The 20,012-nt window shown below is 41.6% G+C and overlaps 1 protein-coding gene across 3 annotated transcripts in view; it reads right to left on the bottom strand.

Moving 5' to 3' along the window:
* Window positions 1–20,012, bottom strand: part of KIF13B (kinesin family member 13B) — a 120,446-nt gene that overhangs the window by 62,296 nt on the left and 38,138 nt on the right. For 2 of the 3 annotated variants that reach the window (XM_069011851.1, XM_069011853.1), the window contains exons 3-10: window positions 11,464–11,479; window positions 9,915–9,975; window positions 8,156–8,248; window positions 7,331–7,511; window positions 6,851–6,938; window positions 5,389–5,523; window positions 3,529–3,641; window positions 3,008–3,119 (exon numbers count right to left, since the gene is read on the bottom strand). In XM_069011851.1, coding sequence (XP_068867952.1) covers window positions 3,008–3,119; window positions 3,529–3,641; window positions 5,389–5,523; window positions 6,851–6,938; window positions 7,331–7,511; window positions 8,156–8,248; window positions 9,915–9,975; window positions 11,464–11,479 — 799 coding nt within the window. The remainder of the gene's footprint in view (window positions 1–3,007; window positions 3,120–3,528; window positions 3,642–5,388; window positions 5,524–6,850; window positions 6,939–7,330; window positions 7,512–8,155; window positions 8,249–9,914; window positions 9,976–11,463; window positions 11,480–20,012) is intronic. The other variant, XM_069011852.1, reaches the window with a different exon arrangement.

Raw genomic sequence — 20,012 nt, 5'->3', positions numbered from 1 at the left:
ATGATGCCTAAACCAGTTTGACAGCAGTCAGGCTGTTGGCAGCACTTGGCTGTCTCTGGTCATGCAAAAGGGCACTGAACTCATATGCAATGTAAATATATATATTTATAGTGTTCAACACAGTCAGCACATGCAGGTAAGTGTATTTATAGAGAAACCAGCTGCAAAGAACAGCTTTCTGACTGATCTCCCCATGGCTTTTCTCATCCAAGGATTAGCCAACGTTTACTTCAAATTAATCCATGGCTTGGGAGGGTCCACTCTGTACCACAGAAATGTTTTTTTAACTGAAAACTTTTAAGATTAGCAGGAGCACATGAATCATTCCATTTTGGATTTCCTGGCCAAAAATTAGGAATGGCACCCTGCAGCTGCAGTCCCTGTTCTGCATAAAAAGATGAAGCTTGGCAGGGAGCTGGCCAGCTACTCCCCTCCCAAATCCAACCTTAACAGTTTGCACTTTGGGAATGTCCTTTGTTGCACTTATTAGCTCCAACATAGGATTAATTTCTTATTTGAATTACAGCTCTGCTGTAGAGGTGGCTGAGAATGCTGTCACAGTGACACACCAGAACCCACAATACACCCACTAGAAATTGGGCAAAGTCCCTCTTGTAGCAATTCAAGCCCAATGCCCGAGTGTCTGATAAAGTTTTATGTATAAAACCCTTGTGCTGATTTCACTGGTTTCTGTAATGATAAGCAAGGAAGGTGGAAAAATAGCAAATCAGCTCTCATTAGTGAAGAGAGTCTGTAAATGACCCTGGCAATCCTGGGCTTGCATGTGTTAAAGAGACAGAATGGAAATAAATAAGTTATTTCTAAGAATAAACTAGCTCCTGTTTTTCTCTAGCACCAAAAAACCAACTGCAAATGCAGAGCTCAGAAATGATATTTTTAATAGCAGCCATCAGACTTCTGATTAACATGGAAAAACAAGATGTTTGTGCCAATACAATTTGATTAAATCAAGAAGTTACAGAACTGACAAAGCCATTGTGCTCCCTCCACATAACCTGATGCCACTGCCCAAGCAATGATATTTGACACCTGGTACTTTTGTCTAAAGATCTGCAGCAAAATGAAGCAAAAAGTGTCAGATCTTGAGGTCTCCTGAATGGATTTCTCAGATTTGTGGAGAGACCCTGTTTGACAGATATTCCTGCAGTTAAGACATATTAGACTGCTTTGGTATCATAATTAAAAGTTGAAAGCCAGGGAGAAAGACGGCCTAGCATCTCATGGCTTCTCCAAACAGGCCTCTTTAAACGAATAAATCCCTCCTTTGATCTCTAATTAAAAAAAAATGTTTAAATTTTCCCCCTTTCAAAATAAAGCTTCAATGAGAGCTTGTTTGTAAAAAAACCCCAAAAGCCCCCAACCCTTTTGTTGGCACTTAACGTGGCTGGATGTTGGACACAAAGAGGGTTTGCCTGAAAGGAGGCAGAACAAAAGTGGCCTCCCATTCCTTCGCCGCGTCCGGCCGGCGGCACCGTGGCCACAATGCCTCAGACAGGTGCTGAACAGGAATTGCAGTCTGCTCCCTGGATTTGTTTAGAAATGGAGCAGCATAACTAATTCCAACAAAGCTGGAAATTCATGAGGGAGGTTTCCAGCCCGCTGCAGCCACACGAGGAACCCCGAGCGCACCGGGGCGAAGTGAAGCTGTGCAGTGGCTTTGTTGCCATCTCTGCAGAGAGCCAAAAAAAAAATCATTACTCTTATTTTACAAATAAGAGTAAAAACTCAGTGTAAATATAGAGAGACAAAAACATATTTAAACACTGAAATGTCTCAGTGTGAGAACACTGGGCTATGAGGGGTTGCTTTACTCAGACACTGTTTGGGTTGTGCCATTTGGATTTTTACGTGGCTATTTGCTGTCCGTATCTGTTAGGGATAAATCATTTCACAAGTCATGCCAAAAGGTTCACTGAAAGGCAGCACTGAGGGAAATGAAGGTGTGAGTGTCAAAGAGGTTACACAAGTAGGGATTTTATTTTACTTATGCACTGTATTCAACTTCATTTTCAAATCTCTGCAAGGAAAACTTTTTTTATCACCACACTCCTGCATAACCTCCAAGTCACTTTGCCTGCTTCTTTCCACATGTTCATTTAAATCCCTGGGATGTGAAATTCAAACAGCACCTAAAAACACTGCTAAGAAAGGGGGGGGAACCAAGAAAATGTAGCCAGAGCACCTAAAAAAGTAAGAGGACATAGAAAGGCTGGTGATGCCAAAAATCTGTTTCTTCCCAGATTATTTCTTTCTACCAATAAATATCCTTAGTTGCTCCTGGATAACAACTAAAGAGAGCACAAGGGGGAAAAAAAGAAATTTGACATACATAAATCTCATCTTTAACAATTTGGTTTTTTTCATTTAGACTGTACAGATCTTCATCCAAGTGCCATCATGATATGCTCCTTTTCCCCCCAAAATAAGACCAAGTAAGAGTCCTGTGCAGTTCAGAAAGTGATTTCACATGAGCACCATCTCTAAAGCCTCCTGACCTGTTCCTCAGACTGTAACTGGGATAATGCTCTGCAATTATACTCTGCTGACAAAAGTAGAATATCTTAACAATTAAATCAGACAATTAGGAAAAGGTAATAGTCTTAATCGACATCTTCAGAGCTAAGCATACCAGGATGTAAAACCTAGCTGCATGCAGAAATAACCCAAATGAAATCAGCCCCAAGGTTGTGTGTGAAGCTGTTCTTACACTGACCCATAAAATACACTGCTTTTAATTTTATTTTTCAAGTTCCTTAATCCTTAGGCCATTGCAGGTCAGCAGAAGACAGGGAACATATTTAGTCTGCAGAGATGCTAATGGCTTACATCCAGCTCATTTTCCAAAGACAATTATGGTTACCATCAAACCCCAAAAAATGAGGCAAAAAGCACAGAATTTTGATTTCATTCAATGAGACTCTTCTCCCCCTTTCCTCTCTTTTATTTCACTTTAAAAAAAGAAGATTAAAAAAACTCCCTTACTTACTTTAAGTAACCAAGTGAGTACAGAATCACGGTATGGAACAAATTTGTTCTTGTTCTTGCCAGCAGCCTGATCTGCCAGAGCAGAAATAACCAGCCCCAGAGTTGTGAGGGATCTGCCCAGAGAAAACAAGCATTTATTAACAAGGGTAAATATTCATAAGTCAAATGCATATTTAGACAGTGACTTTCTCTCCAAAAACATGCTCTGAGGAAAAAAATTCCTAGTATGATTTTGATCATTCTTCCTTCACAAAAGTTCCACTCCTTTTCTTTTTTCAGTATGTTTTCAGTCTTAATAATCAGGTCTTCACAATGAAATTCATGTCAGTTGCAGGAGCAAAATGTTTTTTAAAAAGATGGAGATGTCATTCCCGGATCTAAGAGTATTGCATGTCAGAAAGAGAAATAGAGAGAAGGAAAGGAGAAAATTGACCACAAGAGCTTCATCCTGTTTTACAAGTAGGATGTATTTAGCAAGAAATGGTGATGAAAAAAGGAAAATAAATATTCTTAAAGCCTTACTTGTTAATGTTGCTTCCTTCTTTCAGCCTGTCTCCCGCAGCACCAGTTTTAGTTGCCCTTTCACTACCTGCCAAGTCCACCAGGCTCAGCTTGCCCACCTTCTCACCTGATGTCTGGGGAAGGAACCAGAGAACAGCCACTGTTAGGTCACTTAAATCGAGTTACATTGTTTGATGTATTTTACAACAGGAATCTAACTTCATTTTTGGTGTAGACTCTTGTTCCAACCCCTTTGAGAATTGCTGGATTTGAGCAGTGTCCGGTGCTAACTCACTACCTGCTGCTTCAGAAACAACAGTGAAGCCATGGATGATGTGAAGTCAAGTACTCTGGTATCTTCAAATATCTCAGAAATCTCCAGAGGAGATGTACACAGGGCACACTAATGAAGCGTTGAAAAATTCAGTTACTCCAAAGGAGCCACAACCAGAGACATGGGGTCCACAATCCCATCTCGAAAACAGTCTCCTAAAACCCTCAGATTTTATACAAGGTTTCTCCTGGTTTTCAGACATGAAGAATGAACCTGATGAGAAGCATGTTATAATTTACATATATTATAAAAATTGCAAAGTCTCCTTTATCCTTATCTGCCTCCTGGAACACGATCCCAGCTATGCCAGTATTTAAACCTCTAATGCAGATTTTGTTACAAATCCTTTTTTTTGTGTGTGTCTTTTGACCCAAAACAACATTCTGAAACACTCCATGAATTTCCTACATCAATTTGAAACCAAAGAGCCAACTGTCTTTGAGAACAGCTTGCTCTCATCGTGTTCTTCTGCAGCAGCTGCACCTTCAGCACCTCAGTATCCCAGTGCAAAGCGCTGCGTTCCCGTAAATGAACGGGATAATTACAATCAATAAGCTTTCAAAAATGTCGCCCTAAACCTCTCAAAATATGGTGTGATCATGAAATGTGCCATTTCTAGGACTGAAAGGACCAGCAGGTGGGAGAACAGAGAAATCTGTTCCAGAAGTTGACGCTGGGGTCACTGGAAGGCGCAGAGAAGATGCGCAGTCACAACGACCACTCTGCATCCAGGCTGAGCAGGACCATACAAAAACCAGGTATGAAAAGCATGCAGAAGAGCCACAGCAAAACTGGAGTGACAAACTATGGCAAAACCAAAACATTCAGCACAGTATGATACCGATTTGAAGGGCAAAGGGGAAAAAAAATCCAAATAAAGAATGAGGAGAATTGTGTGGATAAGATCAGTGGAAACTGAGAAATTAGGAGGTAAAAAAGCCCAAATGCTCATTATGCTTTCCAATATATCCAATATTTAGCCTCAGATTTGCTCTGTGGACACTCAACATTTCTCCAAGGCTTTGAAAATATTAAAGAATTGCCCAAGCACAGAATCTATGAATGAAGTTTAAAGATACTTATTTCAATTGAAGTTTATCACCATTTTCTGTGAGGGACTAAATATTGACATAATGTATTTCACACACTCCTCCAAGGCATATTTATGTATAAAGAAACATAAATTAAAATATTTGCAGATTTAAATGCTTTTTTAGATATTTAATATAGACACATAAAAGTATTAATGGCATCCAACGCAAAATATTTGATACTAGTGGTTTTTTTCAGTTTAGAAAGTTGGTAACTTATACAAATTTGCATTAATTCAGAAAGCTGATAATTTACACAAATTTGCATTCAATAACCACTGGAAGGGGATCACCAGAGGAACACTCAGGTGTCCTTCTATTTTCCACCTATTTTATCTTTAGTCTGGACTACAAACTGCTGCTTCCAAAGAAGTGTTTCTTTTCCTGTGAAAAACATTAAAGCAAGAGAAACATCCCCCAGCCTGACATTTGGACCTTGCAGCTGGGTTTTCTTACCCCTGATTGCACATCATAGAGGGTGTGGGTGAGGATGATCTTGAAGACTGCGTGGGACCGACTGCTCTCCTCGTTCATGTTGGTGGCAGCCACTGTCCGAGATTTGTTGCCCTCAGACATCAAGGACTCGATGTCCTAAATACAATTTTCACAGCCATGAGCATATCTGCATTAACATCCTATTCAATTACCTCCAAAAATCATCCTGTTTTGGTCAAAGACAGCATTTTCTCACTAAGCTTCCTATTTTTTTATTCAGAAAAATGTGAGGAAAAAATAGAAGTGATCCCCTCCCCTTTAAAGCATAGAAACCCCACAGTGTCATGACTTCACCCACTCCTCAACGCAGATATTAAATTATCAACAAAAAAAATGCACCTGGCTGCACACAGCAACACTCAAAAGCAGAGAAAGAAGTGAGGAAACAGCAATTCATGTTTAAACCCTGTCACATGTCAGCCTCAGTTGTCAGAGTCTCAGAATTTGGAATACTGATAGAAGGCTCAGAGGTTTATAAAACAGAACCACAATGAACAGGTCATTATATTCCTCCAAATTTTAAGAGGTTATTAAGTGCTTTGATCTGTTGTGATGCTTGAGAAAGGTGCAGCTCCCCTGCTTTGGGGTTTCACAGCAATTCTGTAAAATAGTTAAAACCTTGGAGTCTTGGGCTAAACTTCTATTTCTCTATCTGGGTGATGTTACAACAACTCGAAAAAACAGTCAAACAAAGGACCACCACAGACCACTACCTCCAAATTCTGGATTACACAAAGCTGCTGGGCAACATGGAAAGGCAAAGCATGAAATGTGTCCTGTCTTGGCAGGAACCACCAAGGAGGGGTGGATGAAGACCTGGAGAAACTGCAGCACAGGGATTGCACTATTTTCATGTTTTGGTTAAGCTGACAGAATTCCATCCCAGATTTATCCATTCTCCCCACAGTAAGTTAATGCTCCTTATAAAACAGGGCATTTTGTGAATGCACATATAAACATTTACTATCCTACAAGCAAGTTTCATGTGATGCTCTCAAGTATTTGCTTTGTAAACACCCATTAGTTCGTAATTCCAGCGTGTGCTACGGGGAAGGGAAATTACTGACTAGAGCATGACAGGCAGAAAGTGACACAGTGGGGCACTGAGAGCCTGGCTCTGCCTAATCCTGGGCCTGTCATTAATCACAGAACACTCTCCCATGACAGTGTGCACTCATCCTAAGGCTGGGAGGAAATCTGTTCCATTCAACAGCTGAATTACTTCCAGAATTACTGAGTAGCACAGGATGAAGGGAGCTTCTGCTCTTAGCCCTGTTCTCCCCAGAGATCACAATACAACAATCTACAGCTCTCTTCCTCTAAGATTAGTGATTAGGAGCATTTTAATAATTCTGTCCAGCTGAAGGGACAGCACCTGGTGTTTAGGATGTCAAGACAAGCCTTTCATAAAGTTGATCCTTACCTTGTAGCTAGCAACAGCTAGTTTGGATAGGCCATCTACGTAAGGGCCATAAACACTGTGTTCTCTAACCTTTAATGACTGACGGCTTCTGGTTGGGGAAAAAAAAGGGATTTATAAGCACATGACTGACTTAAGACAACATTTACACAAAGTCCATTTCTCCCTGACACATCTCAAACAGGATGGTCTCACAAATACCCACTGAAGCACAGAGCAAGGGCCAGAATGCAAACAAAAAAACCTTTAGAACACATAAAAAGCTGACACAGACAGTGCTGTCACTTCACAGAAGGTAAATTTACTCCAAGCTTTTAGTCTTGCTACTTTATTTTGATTTATAATGAGGAGATGCTGAGATCAGGAAGCAGCAAAAGCCATCCGAGGCAAAGGCTTTAGATGGGCTCCATTAAGGCAAACTGGTTATGGAAAGGAAGAGTGTAGGACAAATACCACAGTGCCATTCACACACAAATTCCGTACCCTTTGGGGTCAAGGAGATCTCTGACTTTCTCATTGTAAATCTCCATGTAGGATACTTCCACTTTGAAACTCTGCTCTTCGTTTTCTTCTTTCTGTGCTCTTTCAAAGAGCCCACTGCAAAGTCTAGGGATTAATCCAGGCTGATCTGCAGTACCCATCATTGTGTAGGATTTTCCAGACCCTGTGTGAGGGAAGCTGGGATTAGAGTACCTGCAACAAAGGTTCCTGATGTGCAGAATACTGATAGGTAATAGAAGAGGTTAAATTTTTTTTTTTTTGCATTTCAGTGAAAGATATTTGTTCAGTTTTCTACTTTAAAGTAACCCAAACACCACTGAGCTAAAGACTACTTTAATTAAAAGGAAAACAAGAAATTTGGTTGAGAGTGCTGGAGAACTTTTAGGTAGATATTTTAGGTAGATACAGCCTTACTGTAGATGACAAGCCACTAACACCCACAACGAGAAAACTCTTCATATAACTCTTTAAATATTACATTAAAATGACAATTCAAGATTATTTTAACTGCAGAGGCAGAAAATCTGAGCAGAGGCAGAAAACCTGAGCAAGCTCTGAGCTCAAGGACGATCATGGTCATGCCAGAGATTATAATCTGAAGTGTGAGAAGTAAGGGTAGCCAGCAGCAACAAAATCTTACTTCTCATCCTGCCCACCTCATATCTGATGTTACAGAAGAGGAAAACATTTCTTATCTGCGTTAGAAGGCATTCCTCCTGAAACGATGTCACAAGAGCTGTGCAAAGAGCCTCCAGCCAGAACACATCACCTTTGGAGGGAACACTTCTCCCTTACTCTGGGACTCACCCGTTTGCCCGTAGGCAAAGATACAAGCGTTGTAGCCTTCAAAGGCATTCTGAAGAATATTCTCTCCAAGGCACTTGAAAACAACATCTTGACCTAGAAAACAGAGCACACAAGCCAACATCGTAACTCAGCAAGAGGTTTTTGCTCCTTGATTTGGATTCTTTGACAATTAGGTAAAAGCTGTGAGGGTTTTCCTGCTGTTGCTGTAAATCACATCCAGTGATTGCTCCCTGGAAAGGAGCAGAAGATGTGCTCCATATTTATGCTGCTGTAAAAACCTGGAGCTGGGATTGTCACAGATATACCTGGAGGTGTTTAAAGCAACATCCTATCAAGGCTCATTCCCAGAAGTTTTATCAGCAGAGAATCTACAACCAACTGCAGAATTTAATCTGCTGGGGAATGACACCTCCTCAAAGTATACTCAAACTGGACATTTTAATGACAGTCAGTTGATTTTAATCTAAGGGAACCAGCAGAGCACTGGAAAATTTTACTGTGTAAGATACTGAATAATACCACGAGGAGATTTTTGCACAGAAGGAATCACAACTATATGGAAGATATAGATATCTACAGGATATTTTACACTGGCAAAAAATAAGGTGTATCACTTCTTTTGTAATTGAACTTTGAGCTTTTTGGATCATTTTCCAGGCAGAGGAAGAAAGGCTTAAAATGTTTCGGTAGTAACTACTTAAAATCTATTTTCAGAATTACTTTTACAAGCAGCAGAACTAAAATCTGAACAAGGCATGACAGAACTTTATGGGCTGAAAAGTCTTCTCAAAGACTGTTCCTTTAAGCTCTTCTTTTCTCTCATAGAAGTTCTCATCTTTACAGCCAAATCCATGCTAAATTCCCCACCAAAATCACCAAGAGCTGTGCCAGGCTCAGCTGGGGCAACACTTCCACTGTATAACAGACCAAAATACCATTTATATAGGCACCACCATTAGTTTGAGAAACAAAATGTTTAATATTCCTGTGTAATTTGTATGGCTGAAAGTGTCACATTTTTCTCAGTGCTTTGATAGGTTACTATTCATTAGTTATTTGTTAGAGAAATTAAAATTAAGAAGTGTATGTGTCTTTGATTTTTCTTATGATTTTTATAAAATAAATGTTAACAAATTCAACTGATCCCAAATTTTAAAGGATAACAAGTATGAAAGGAATGAATTATAGGAGTGGTAAGTCCATACCATAATTATTCACCAAAATTATTATTTACCATAATTATTTACCAAAATCTGTTATAATAATACATAAAAACCCTTTTAATTAAATACATTACACATTCTCACTTAGAGCATCTGAATTTACATACACTTATATTAAATCAGGCTTTTATTAATATTCCCTTATTAAGTTTCACTATGATGCCAAACTCCCAGCAGCACTGAAAAACATGAAATTACACATAACAATGCTCCTCCAAAGAAATAAATGGATTTGATGCTTTCAAAACGATGGAGTTGGAGCAGTATTTTAAATAAAGCTGTGAATAGGAGTAAAGCATCATTATGCTGGGTTTCTCCACTCCCTACACTGCAAAGGGGTGGCAGTGCCCATTGCTATTGTCATCTTTAGAGAAGAGAAACTGAAATAATTGAAGATTTCCCTTTTCCTTGTGACAGCAGCCAGTCATGGAAGGGACAGCGCTCTGTGCCATATGGCCTGTGCCCTGTAGCAAGGACTGCATTTTAATCAGATCATTCCCACTTCGAGACACAAAAGCCACAATAAATATTATTACCTGCATATTTTTCTTTGACAGATTCATCCATAGACCAAAAGCAGTGATCGTATGCAAACACCTGCAGGGAAACAACCAGGACACCTCAGGAAAGCTGCTGCCAAATCCAACATGTTATTCACATTCTGACACTCTGAACTCAACCACATTCCCACTGAATTCCTTATTTCCTAGGAGTTTGAGGCCTAAACAAGCACTTCATTTCCCTGTGTGTTTTTATTTGTTCCTTGTTTCTATTTGTGCCTTTCTGTGCCAACCCTGCTCCCCACCCTCCATGTGCCAACCCAGTGGATGTCAAGGACCTCTCCGTATTTCCCTCCAAACCCATCCTTGCAATTCATTTTTCACCAGAGTTTCTCTCTTGCAAACTGACAGATGTCCTCTAGCTCTTTCTGCCTCCCATCTCCCCGTGCCTCATGTCTGCATAAATTAAAAACAAGCCTTAGGGTAGGAACCTCTTTCCAGACAAGAGAAGTGTGTATTCACTTACATACCATGACAAACCAAAGCACCCATCAAAGTCTAATATTTGCAAAGAATAATAGAAAGCAAATCAGTTTTATCATGAAAAGAGCAGCACTATAATATTTTTAATACAAAAGTTTCAATTTTGCCATAAATCCATTGAAAGGTCCACGGGCACCGTTCATCCTGAAAGATGACCTGAAATAATACAGTGTATATTTTTTGGGACAGATGTTTGCAAAAACAGCTCCCCTGGGTATGTGTCTGCAAGGAAAAATATTAATTAGGGTAATGTCTGACCTACATTCACATGGGCAAAATTTATTCTGTAGGATGTAGGAAAAGGGAAGTGCAATGTGGGGCTCCCTGGCTGTGGATTTCCCCTCTAAGCTTAATGGAAGCTGCTCTTCCCTCTTTGGATGTCCTGCATTGCTACGTTGCTGACTACCAACATTTATGAAAATGCTTAACATAGCAAAATCCTTGCAATTTAAATAACTCATCAAAAATACATTGTTTTCCACCCCCTATACTACACTGATGTCCCAACATCAAGAGATGAAGTACTTATTTTATATCTTTTGAGGAAACAACAGCTTGTATATTCAAAATTAAGGTGCCTTTTTTTTTTCCTTTGAATTTATTTTACAGCTAAACATATTATTAAAGCATCCCAAGCCTTCAGAACATTTAGTAAAACACCACTGCCTGTGTGAGCACATCCCTGGAGCTGAACCCTGACACGCCAGGGCAGAGTGTTCAGAACAAGTGTGAAGTCACGGGATCATAAGAACAAAATGAGTTTGCTTTAACACAAAAACCAGAAAATGCTTTTAAAAAGCCCACAAAGAACAAGTATCTCCCATTCAGAGTCTGCAGTGCTGAGTGTGGATGTTCTCATTTGTTCCTCTGACTCATTTCTTGGCACGGGCTGTACAGAGCATTTCTGCAGCAAGGAGATGCTTTGAGTTTCTTACTCAGCAGCTGATCAGCAGCAGAGCTCTTCAAAATGCTTTTAATATTTGGACAACCCGAGACTGAGCAAGCAATAGGACAATTCTCACACACTGAATAAAGCCCTTACCTTTGGGTGAGTCCTGCTGTCCCCCAAAGCATCAGGAATGGAAAGGATTTGGTACAAGGTCAGGGGAAGAAAAAAAAAAAAGACAAAAGAAACACAAGGACTGTTAATTGCAGTGATTTTAGCTTAATTATGCTATCATTAATCATTGCAATGCTATATTTAAAAAGTTCATTTCTCTCCTCAGATCTCTCCTTGCTTATAGATCCCAAGTCATTTTCTAAACCTTTTCAGGAGCAAGATTTGAGATGCTGCTCAGAGTTGATTTAAAATTCAACCACTCATTTTCCTCACACTGCGTCTCTTCCTCATTCTCTCGCAGGTTTATTTTTCTTGTGACACCTCTCTCTCTCTCTGGGTGTCACTGCCTCTTGAAAACAAAGTACCCAAGCAACATAAAAATTTCCAAAACCACTTGAACAGGAACTTCAGGAGTGTAATTCAAGAGGAAATTTCAGAGTCCAGCCCCTGGGCTTGCCCAACTCGGCTCTCTCACGGTTGCTGGGACAGCAGAGCAAACATTTGTTTCCCTGAAAGAATGAGCAGAGAACAGCAATTCCTCCAGTCTGTTATGTGCAGAATTTAAAAGTTTGGGGGTTTTTGTTTGTTTGTTTGTTTTTAAGCAAGTACAGAATTACTGGAGTGACCTTTAAAATACCAGCACGGCCCCAGTCAATGACTGCAGGTTATGCAGCCTCCCCACATCAGAGGCTGGAGAAAAGCAGTAAACACACAACAAACCACTGATACTCCCCTTGTCCTGGACCTTCCAAATGACATTAGGAAATTCTTGACATCAGCAACGAGTAAAGTCTTGTGACAAGCAACACTGATTTCTTTTGAACAGAGCAGGAGAAAGACATGGGAGCCATACAGGATTACCCTCAGAGCTCCTGCTGCTCACAGGGCTTGAGAAGTGAGTTTAAAAATAGTAATTTCTGAGCACTGTCTCTCAAAAACAATTATTTATTATGCAAATCCATCACCTCTCTTTACTCATGCCTGGATCTGCTGTGTGTATCTGTTTGACAGAACAGGAACGACGGTGACTTGGGAGAGCAGGATGATTATTTAAGTCAAGGTCACCCCATGTCACAGGGTCATCCAAGTCAGCAATGACAACATGACCCCTTTTCCCCTGCCATCTGGCTTAGTTGGAATAAAGGCTCTCCCAAGGTCCTTGGCAGCGAGCTTGGTGTGGACTCTTGGCTGTTGCTGCTGGGTGGATTTTATTGAGGGAATCTCCTTCACTGGGGCTTTCATCCAGACACAGGAGACTCCAGAGAGCCCCTCTGGATTCCTCTCAGAGAGACACAGGAGCATTTTCATGGCTTTCCGTGCTCTGAAGTGCCCATGGAGCACTTTGCTACATACTTCACTGGAAACTGCTTTTAGGGAAGCTCTGCTTACAGGGCAGGTTAATTCCTATTCCTACAAGAACATTCTCCTTGTAAAACAAAGGGAACAGCAACCCTTGATTCGGAGTATGAGTTTAGCACTCAGAGATGTGACATTGCCCTGCTCACATTCCCCAGCCCAATGCCAAGGCAGGATTATATTCCAACAACCCAGCTGATCTGCCCAGCCCTCAATATGAGGCGCATTGTTGAGTATTTGGGTTAAAGCAGCCGTAAGGATATAATCTGAGAAGTTCTATCACAGATACAATTTTAAGAGGATGGATTATACAGCGCTGTGTATCATCAAACTTAACTTCAAACCTTTAGTCTGAACTAACTATCTCATTTTCTGAAGGGCTGCACAAACACACAGACCCAGGTCTTGGGTCTTCCTTAATCCAAACACGAGGGAATAGAAGCCCCACAAAACCCAGCGTGCAGCATTTGGGATACAGCACAGCTACACAGAGCTGCAGCTTGTTTGATTTACTTTTGACCATGAAGAGAATAAATGGGACAAATGTTACCCCAAGGAAAACATTAAGGGTGCAGCTTGCATCACACAGCATTGTGCTGAGCACATACGAGCCCATTAATGCTGCAGCTGTGTGCTGGGCCCAGAAACCCATGAAAAGATTTCTATCCTGATTCAAAATCCCTTGGGAAATGAAGAGATGGGGAAATAGAGCACCCACAGCAGCCTGGTTTGCTGCAAGGACACAAGGGGAGTGCTGGGTGCTCACGCCCAAGTGCTGCAGTCCATCTCAGAGGTGAGGAAATGTTAAATACCAACAAGAACATCATCACCCACGCAGCAGGGAAGTGTCTCCTACAACAAAACATGGATGACAGGAACACATGCAAATAACAGGGAGGTGATTTTCTCCCTCTACTCTGCTGTTGTAAGACCCCACCTGGAATCCTGCACACAATTCTGGTGTCCCCAACATATGAAGGGCATGGAACTGGTGGAGCAAGTCCAGAGGAGGCCACGAGGTTGTTAAGAGGACAGGAGCACCTCCCCTAAGGAGACAGGCTGAGGAATTTGGGGCTGTTCAGCCTGGAGAAGAGAAGGTTGTGTGGAGATCTCACAGCACCTTCCAGTGTATGAAGGGTGACAGGGAAGCTGGAGAGGGACTGTTCATCAGGAACTGGAGTGACACGACAAGGGGGAGTGGGTTCAAACTAGAAGAGGGGAAATTTAGGTTAGATATATGGAAGGAATTGTTCCCTGTGGGGGTGGGGAGGCCCTGGCACAGAGAAGCTTCCAGGGATGAAACAGCCACAGCTTCTCTGGGCACCCTGTGCCAACGCCTCTCCACCCTCACAGGGAACAATTCCTTCCCAATATCCCATCCATTCCTGCCCTCTGGCAGTGGGAAGCCATTCCCTGTATCCTCTCCCTCCATCCCTTGTCCAAAGTCCCTCTCCATCCCCAAGGATGCTGCCATTCCGAGGTGCAGGCAGCTCCTCGGCTCACAGCCAAAAATTCCCATCTATCTCGGATGCAGCAGAAGCATCCAAGGCAGGGAGGGAAAACTTTCTCTTTTAGCCACTGAAGGATGTCACTGAGATGCTTCCAGCTACTTGTTTTCACTCATATCCAGTCTGACAGGAATTCGCCAACTCCCTCCTTTTATCTCTTCTCAGCTCAATGTCAAGCAGAAGTAGGGGGAACCTAACATATCAAATTTAATTCTAAAATTAAAAAAGGAGGAAGGCTACTCCAAAACAACATCCTACATTTAACAGCATTTGTTGCAGCCTATAGTAGGGGGCTGGAACGAGATGATCTTTAAGGTCTTTTCCAACTTCAATCGTTCTGTGATTCCATGAATATATCTGCTGTTTTGAGAGTGAATGAAGACAGGGAGCCTGGGTAATAATTTCTGTTTAAACTACCTGTTGCATGGTGTAAATGTGTTCTGATCAAGCTTCTTGATCAGGACACATTTGTTTTCCTATAAACATTGTGGTGGTTCCACAGATCTCAGGCACAGTGTAAAAATATGGATAAAGTCAGAGCAGGTCCCAGCTGAGACCATCAGTATGTGCAATACCCCTACTGCTTTGGGTTTTTAAATAGAATAATTAAATTACATATTCAAACACAATATACTGTTCAACCATAGTTATCAGTGGCATTTTAGTAACACCCAGATCAGTTTTTCCATGTTCAAAAGAGGAAGGTTTAGTGAGCTTAAGTATATTTGAGACTGTGCAGATCTCGAGGGGGAAAACACCCCAGCAAATGAGTAGAGGTGAACCGTGGCTGGGGAGAGGTAAGGAGAGCTCAGCCCTTATCTCTTCTGTCTGGCTGACCCCACAGCTCCGAGATAGCAGCCAGCTGGCAAATCAGCACATGCTCTAAATCAGTCACAGCACATCTCGCTTCTTGTCTAGATCAGAAACAGCCAGATGGGGCAAAGGGAGGAGAAAGGTGGGAGGTGGCAAGGCAGGGAGCAGGGAAAAGAGCTCCAGAAGCTGTAGGACAGGAGCTGACATGCCAGGCATGGGTTTTCTGCCCTGTGTTTTTTTGAAAACAATTTCCCATGCCAACAGCAACTGCAACAACATCCAAACTGCATATTTGAGTGATACTGCCAAGTGGCACAAGGCTATGCTGGATTTATGGAATTGAAACACAACATTTTGTCATTTTCAGAAGCTTCTGGACTGGAAAAATATAATATAAATTTGAGGGTTAGAAAAAAGAAAAAAAGACAGTCAACAATTCCAACTATGAATCAGGAAAGTCTCAATAAATCTCTCCAGAAATTCTTATTGCTTTCCACTTTCAATCTTCCATAACCATTGCAAAAACAACCATATCAAATTCCAGTGTAGTTAGTGCTATTTTATGCCCTTCAGCAGAAACTGCCCAGCATAAGCTCTAGAAAGCAGCTCAAAATGCAACTAGGAAAACAAACTGATGGGGAAAAACTCCTTGGGGTTTACATGTGGAAAGGTGTCAGTGCCTCCCAGAGATCGCCCTGTAAGGCCACATCTTTATGCTCCCAGTTGAGTTAAAAAAATATTATTAAAGTTGGCAACATGTGTAACAGTAATTTACCCTTTGGATCCAGTGATTCTGGAATTCTGGGATTTTATTAATAAGTTGTTACAGACAGAAGCTGTACAATAACTCTCCTAGGTTCTGACACACACAACTGCATCATGTATCAGCTATTCTGTGAAATAGAATAAGAACTGAAGCTACACAGGGCAGAGTTAGTTGTCCCCACAAATCTTTCCTTCCTTCCTTTTTTTCCTGGTTAAGTATGGCCCAAAATAGCACCAGTATGGGAAACCCTGAACTATAATTTCTTTTGTGGCTCCTGTACAGTGTTTTCATGGAATCACAGAATGGTTTGGGTTGGAAGGGACCTTAAAGATCATCCCGTTCCAATCCTGTGCCCCTGGCAGTGATACCTTCCATTAGAAAGGTGCTTTTTCCCTTGCTCCTTCCCACTCACCTGCCATGAGCATCTCTACTCAAACACAGCAGAGTCAGGAGCACCTCAGAAACATCAAAGATCCTGTTCCCAGCACCTCAGCACAGAGCTTTGCTAAGCAAACGAGGCTCTGTTTGAAGAGCAGTGGGTTAAAACACAAGGGATTCCATGGACTGAAGGGTTTCTCAAGAAAACTCATCCTTCAAACAAGGCTTTTGAGTCTTGAGGGTGTTTGAGCACTGGAGCAACTCCCCAGGGAATGGTCACAGCCCCAAGGCTGCCAGAGCTCCAGGAGCATTTGGACAACGCTCTCAGGGATACATAGGGTGGGATTGTTGGGGTGTCTGTGCAGGGACAGGAGTTGGACTGGATGATCCTGGTGGGTCCCTTCCAGCTCAGGACTTTCTATAATTTTATGACCCCTGGCTATATCACAGAGGGCAAATATTGGGTGTAGGTAAGTGGAATTCCAAAGGAAGTGCTCTCATTGCCTCAGCATTAGACACCTGCCTGAACAGGAGATGGGGATTTAACAACCCACAATCCCAGAGCCTTTCATTCTGAAGTAACTGGGCTTATGATTTCCAAGCTTCCCTATCCTTCACTGTACTAAAGGACCTTCCTAGAGTGGAGAAGCTGGTAAGTGATGCAGGAATAACTGAAGAGCTCCAGCACCAGCAACTCTCAAGGCCTTGCAGCAGATACAAGGGAGGCACCAAAAAAAAAAATAATATCAGGAAGATCTTGCATTTGTTTGAAGTTTGGGAGCCCAGTTATCTTTCTGAAGCAGATCCTTTCGTTGGTAGCTTGTGGAGAGTTTTTTTTCCCTGTATGAATGAAGGACTCAGAATGAAGTATTCTGAAGAGCCAGCACTGCAATGGTCAGAGTTTTATTGTCTAAATTTCAGCTGCAGAATTTCTTTCACGGCATAAAAAAGTGCCAGCCAATGGTGAAGTAAAATGTTGACAATAGATTTAATGATTTTACTAACACAGACGTACCTGAAAGACAGCAGTATGACAGCTGATTAGAAGAAGCAGAATGAGAAGCTGTTTCCTCTCTTTCTGCATATCAGACAAATACAACTTGCAACCCATTTTGCTGCTGCCAGGTATATACAATGAGAGGAAAAGTCAACTAAATCAAGTCTGATCACTTCAAGCTTATCCTATGATACTTAGAAATCCATTTTAACAGAATCTTTCAGACTGTAAAGTGCTTAAGGTTGTTGGATTTAACAGTTTATAAGTATTTCTACTCCATTTTTGCATGTAGATCAAGTGATATCAAAGTGCTGAGTCCCACCAAAATCCAATTTTTGATGAAGTCCTGCAATTAATATTATTCTTACAGAGCCTCATTTTTACTTCCACAGCAATACTGAGTTCTTTGCGAGAAAACCATACTGCCCTATTTGAGCAAAAGACTTTTTGCAACCAGAAACAGCCTCTTTAAAACAAAATCCCCAAATACATTAAAAAAAAAACAAAACCAGAAAAAAAACCTGTGAAAGAGCATACACAGCTCAAAGCCTAAACTTGTGTAGATAAAAGGAACAAAGGTAATCACTGTTCCTTGGAAAATTCCTCCAGTGCTCCAAGGCATTCCAGGCGTAGTTGGCGGTTACTTAGTTTCTACTGACAAAACTAATTTTTGCCAGTGCACTCAAAACAATAATTAAAAAAAAAAAAAAGCCCCAAACCCCAAGAAGCAGCAGCTTTGTGGGTTTGGGGTATTTTGTACTTGGAGCTAAATTTTCTGTATTGTTGGTACAATAATCTGCTTAGTCCTGACCACATTCAAGCAGTGCATGGATCCCATAAAGCTGGTGTTATGACAAGGGGATTACAACTTTATCCTTTTGTTTGTAAATACTCAGATGTCGGGATACTATTGTGCTCTAGAGAATGTTTGGTGAACAGCCAGTCCCCAGACTTTCAATTACTATTGTGAATTACAGTCTTTTTTAATGAAGTGGGCTGTAGCCTACCTTTTTATAACCATGTGAGGGAGGGAAAAGCCTCCTTAGGATGTGGCAGCCTATTAACTCCTCCAGAAGATCCCAAATGGAAAATGATGGCAGGTGGAGCAGCACGTACAGGAAAAGATATAATATATGGTAATCTTGTTCTACAGCATCAACAAACTCAGTGTTCACATCCACGGTAACCTTTAGCCAAGCCTCTGGCACCTAGGATTAATCCCAGAATGATCTCCTGGGCACTACAGAAAGCAAAAGATTGGAACTAAAAGGAATTTAATCAATGAAAGGGTATTTCAAGAACTCTCTTGGGTCCACTGAGACGGGGTTTTCCACCTTTGGTAGATCACCCAACTGTATCACCCAATCCACAAACTCATTAGAGCCTCTACCTTAAACCAGTTCGAGTTTGTCTGACTTCCTTGAAAACACTGATACACCAACCAGAATCACTCAGGAAAAGAGGTGATCTTCACATGGACTCTGCGATATTTACACAAGCACCGAAATACAAATGTGTGCCTCCAATATCCTTTGAAGAAAGAAAAATCCCAGAACAATTTGGGCTGGATGGGACCTTACATCTCATTCAGCCCCACCCTCTGCCATGGGCAGGGACACCTCCCACTATCCCAGGTTGCTCCAAGCCCCATCCAACCTGGCCTTGGACACTTCCAGGGATCCAGGGGCAGCCACAGCTTCTCTGGGCACCCTGTGCCAGGGCCTCCCCACCCTCACAGGGAAGAATTTTTCCATAAGATCTCCTTCAGCCCCTCTCTGCTTCAAACAAGGAAGAGAAAAAAGAGCTGTCTGCAGGAGTACAAAGGGATCCACAGCCCTGGAGGCTGCAGAGCAGCCCACAAGCTCTTCACCCTCACATTAATCAATCATTGCACGCTAAGGAAATTACTGTAAGGACTCTTCAACTCAGGGAAACAAATGCCTCATGAAGAGCATTCAGAAAATGTTGGTAATGTTTTTCTGTTTCTTTTAAATTGGCACTAACTCCCTCCAAGCACAAACGTGTAGAAGAGGTGTCTCTGAGTACTTGGTAATTCCCCATCTGCTCTTCTACTGAATTACCAACACCATGAGGCAGCTCTGTACTCTCAACACCTGATACTCGACATTTTCTGACTCCCCAAAGACCTTTCAGTCCTTTACCTCACAACTGTCCAGGCGATTTGTGTTAGATAATCAGAGATGCAACTTGGGAGACACTTTCCAGCCTCGAGGCCTAAATAAGAAGTCAAATTGCTTCTTTAACTTTCTTTTTTTTGGTTCCACAGGTCTGCCTTGCCCTGTAGTGGAGAGTACCACCTTCCTCTCTTTGGATTTGGTTCTCCAACTTCTTCAGCATATCCACCAGGCATTAAGCAAGTAGGAAATGCTTGAAGTGGCAGCAGTTCCAAAGGGAACATTGTTGTTGCCACATTTTGTAAAGAAATCAATCTTACTGGTGTAGTTTGTGTATGCACAGGGCATTTACAAGATAGGGAATTTCACTGGGTACAAGAGCCTGTCACTTTCTGAATCTTGGTGCAATTTCAGCACCCCTGGATCTCAAGCTGATGAAGAGGGTACACACACAGTGACAAAATTTATACCTCAGAGTCATTTTTAGTGCCTCCAGAACCAGATGCCTGCTAAGCACAGTGTTATTTTCATGTGGTAAAGTCTATTCATGGCCTGTTTTGGATCCAGCTCCAAATGAA

This window comes from Aphelocoma coerulescens, chromosome 3 (genome assembly GCF_041296385.1).
Source record: "Aphelocoma coerulescens isolate FSJ_1873_10779 chromosome 3, UR_Acoe_1.0, whole genome shotgun sequence".
NCBI lineage: Eukaryota > Metazoa > Chordata > Aves > Passeriformes > Corvidae > Aphelocoma > Aphelocoma coerulescens.
The sequence above is the reverse complement of the archived record's forward strand: the minus strand, read 5'-3'. Positions and strand labels throughout refer to the sequence as shown.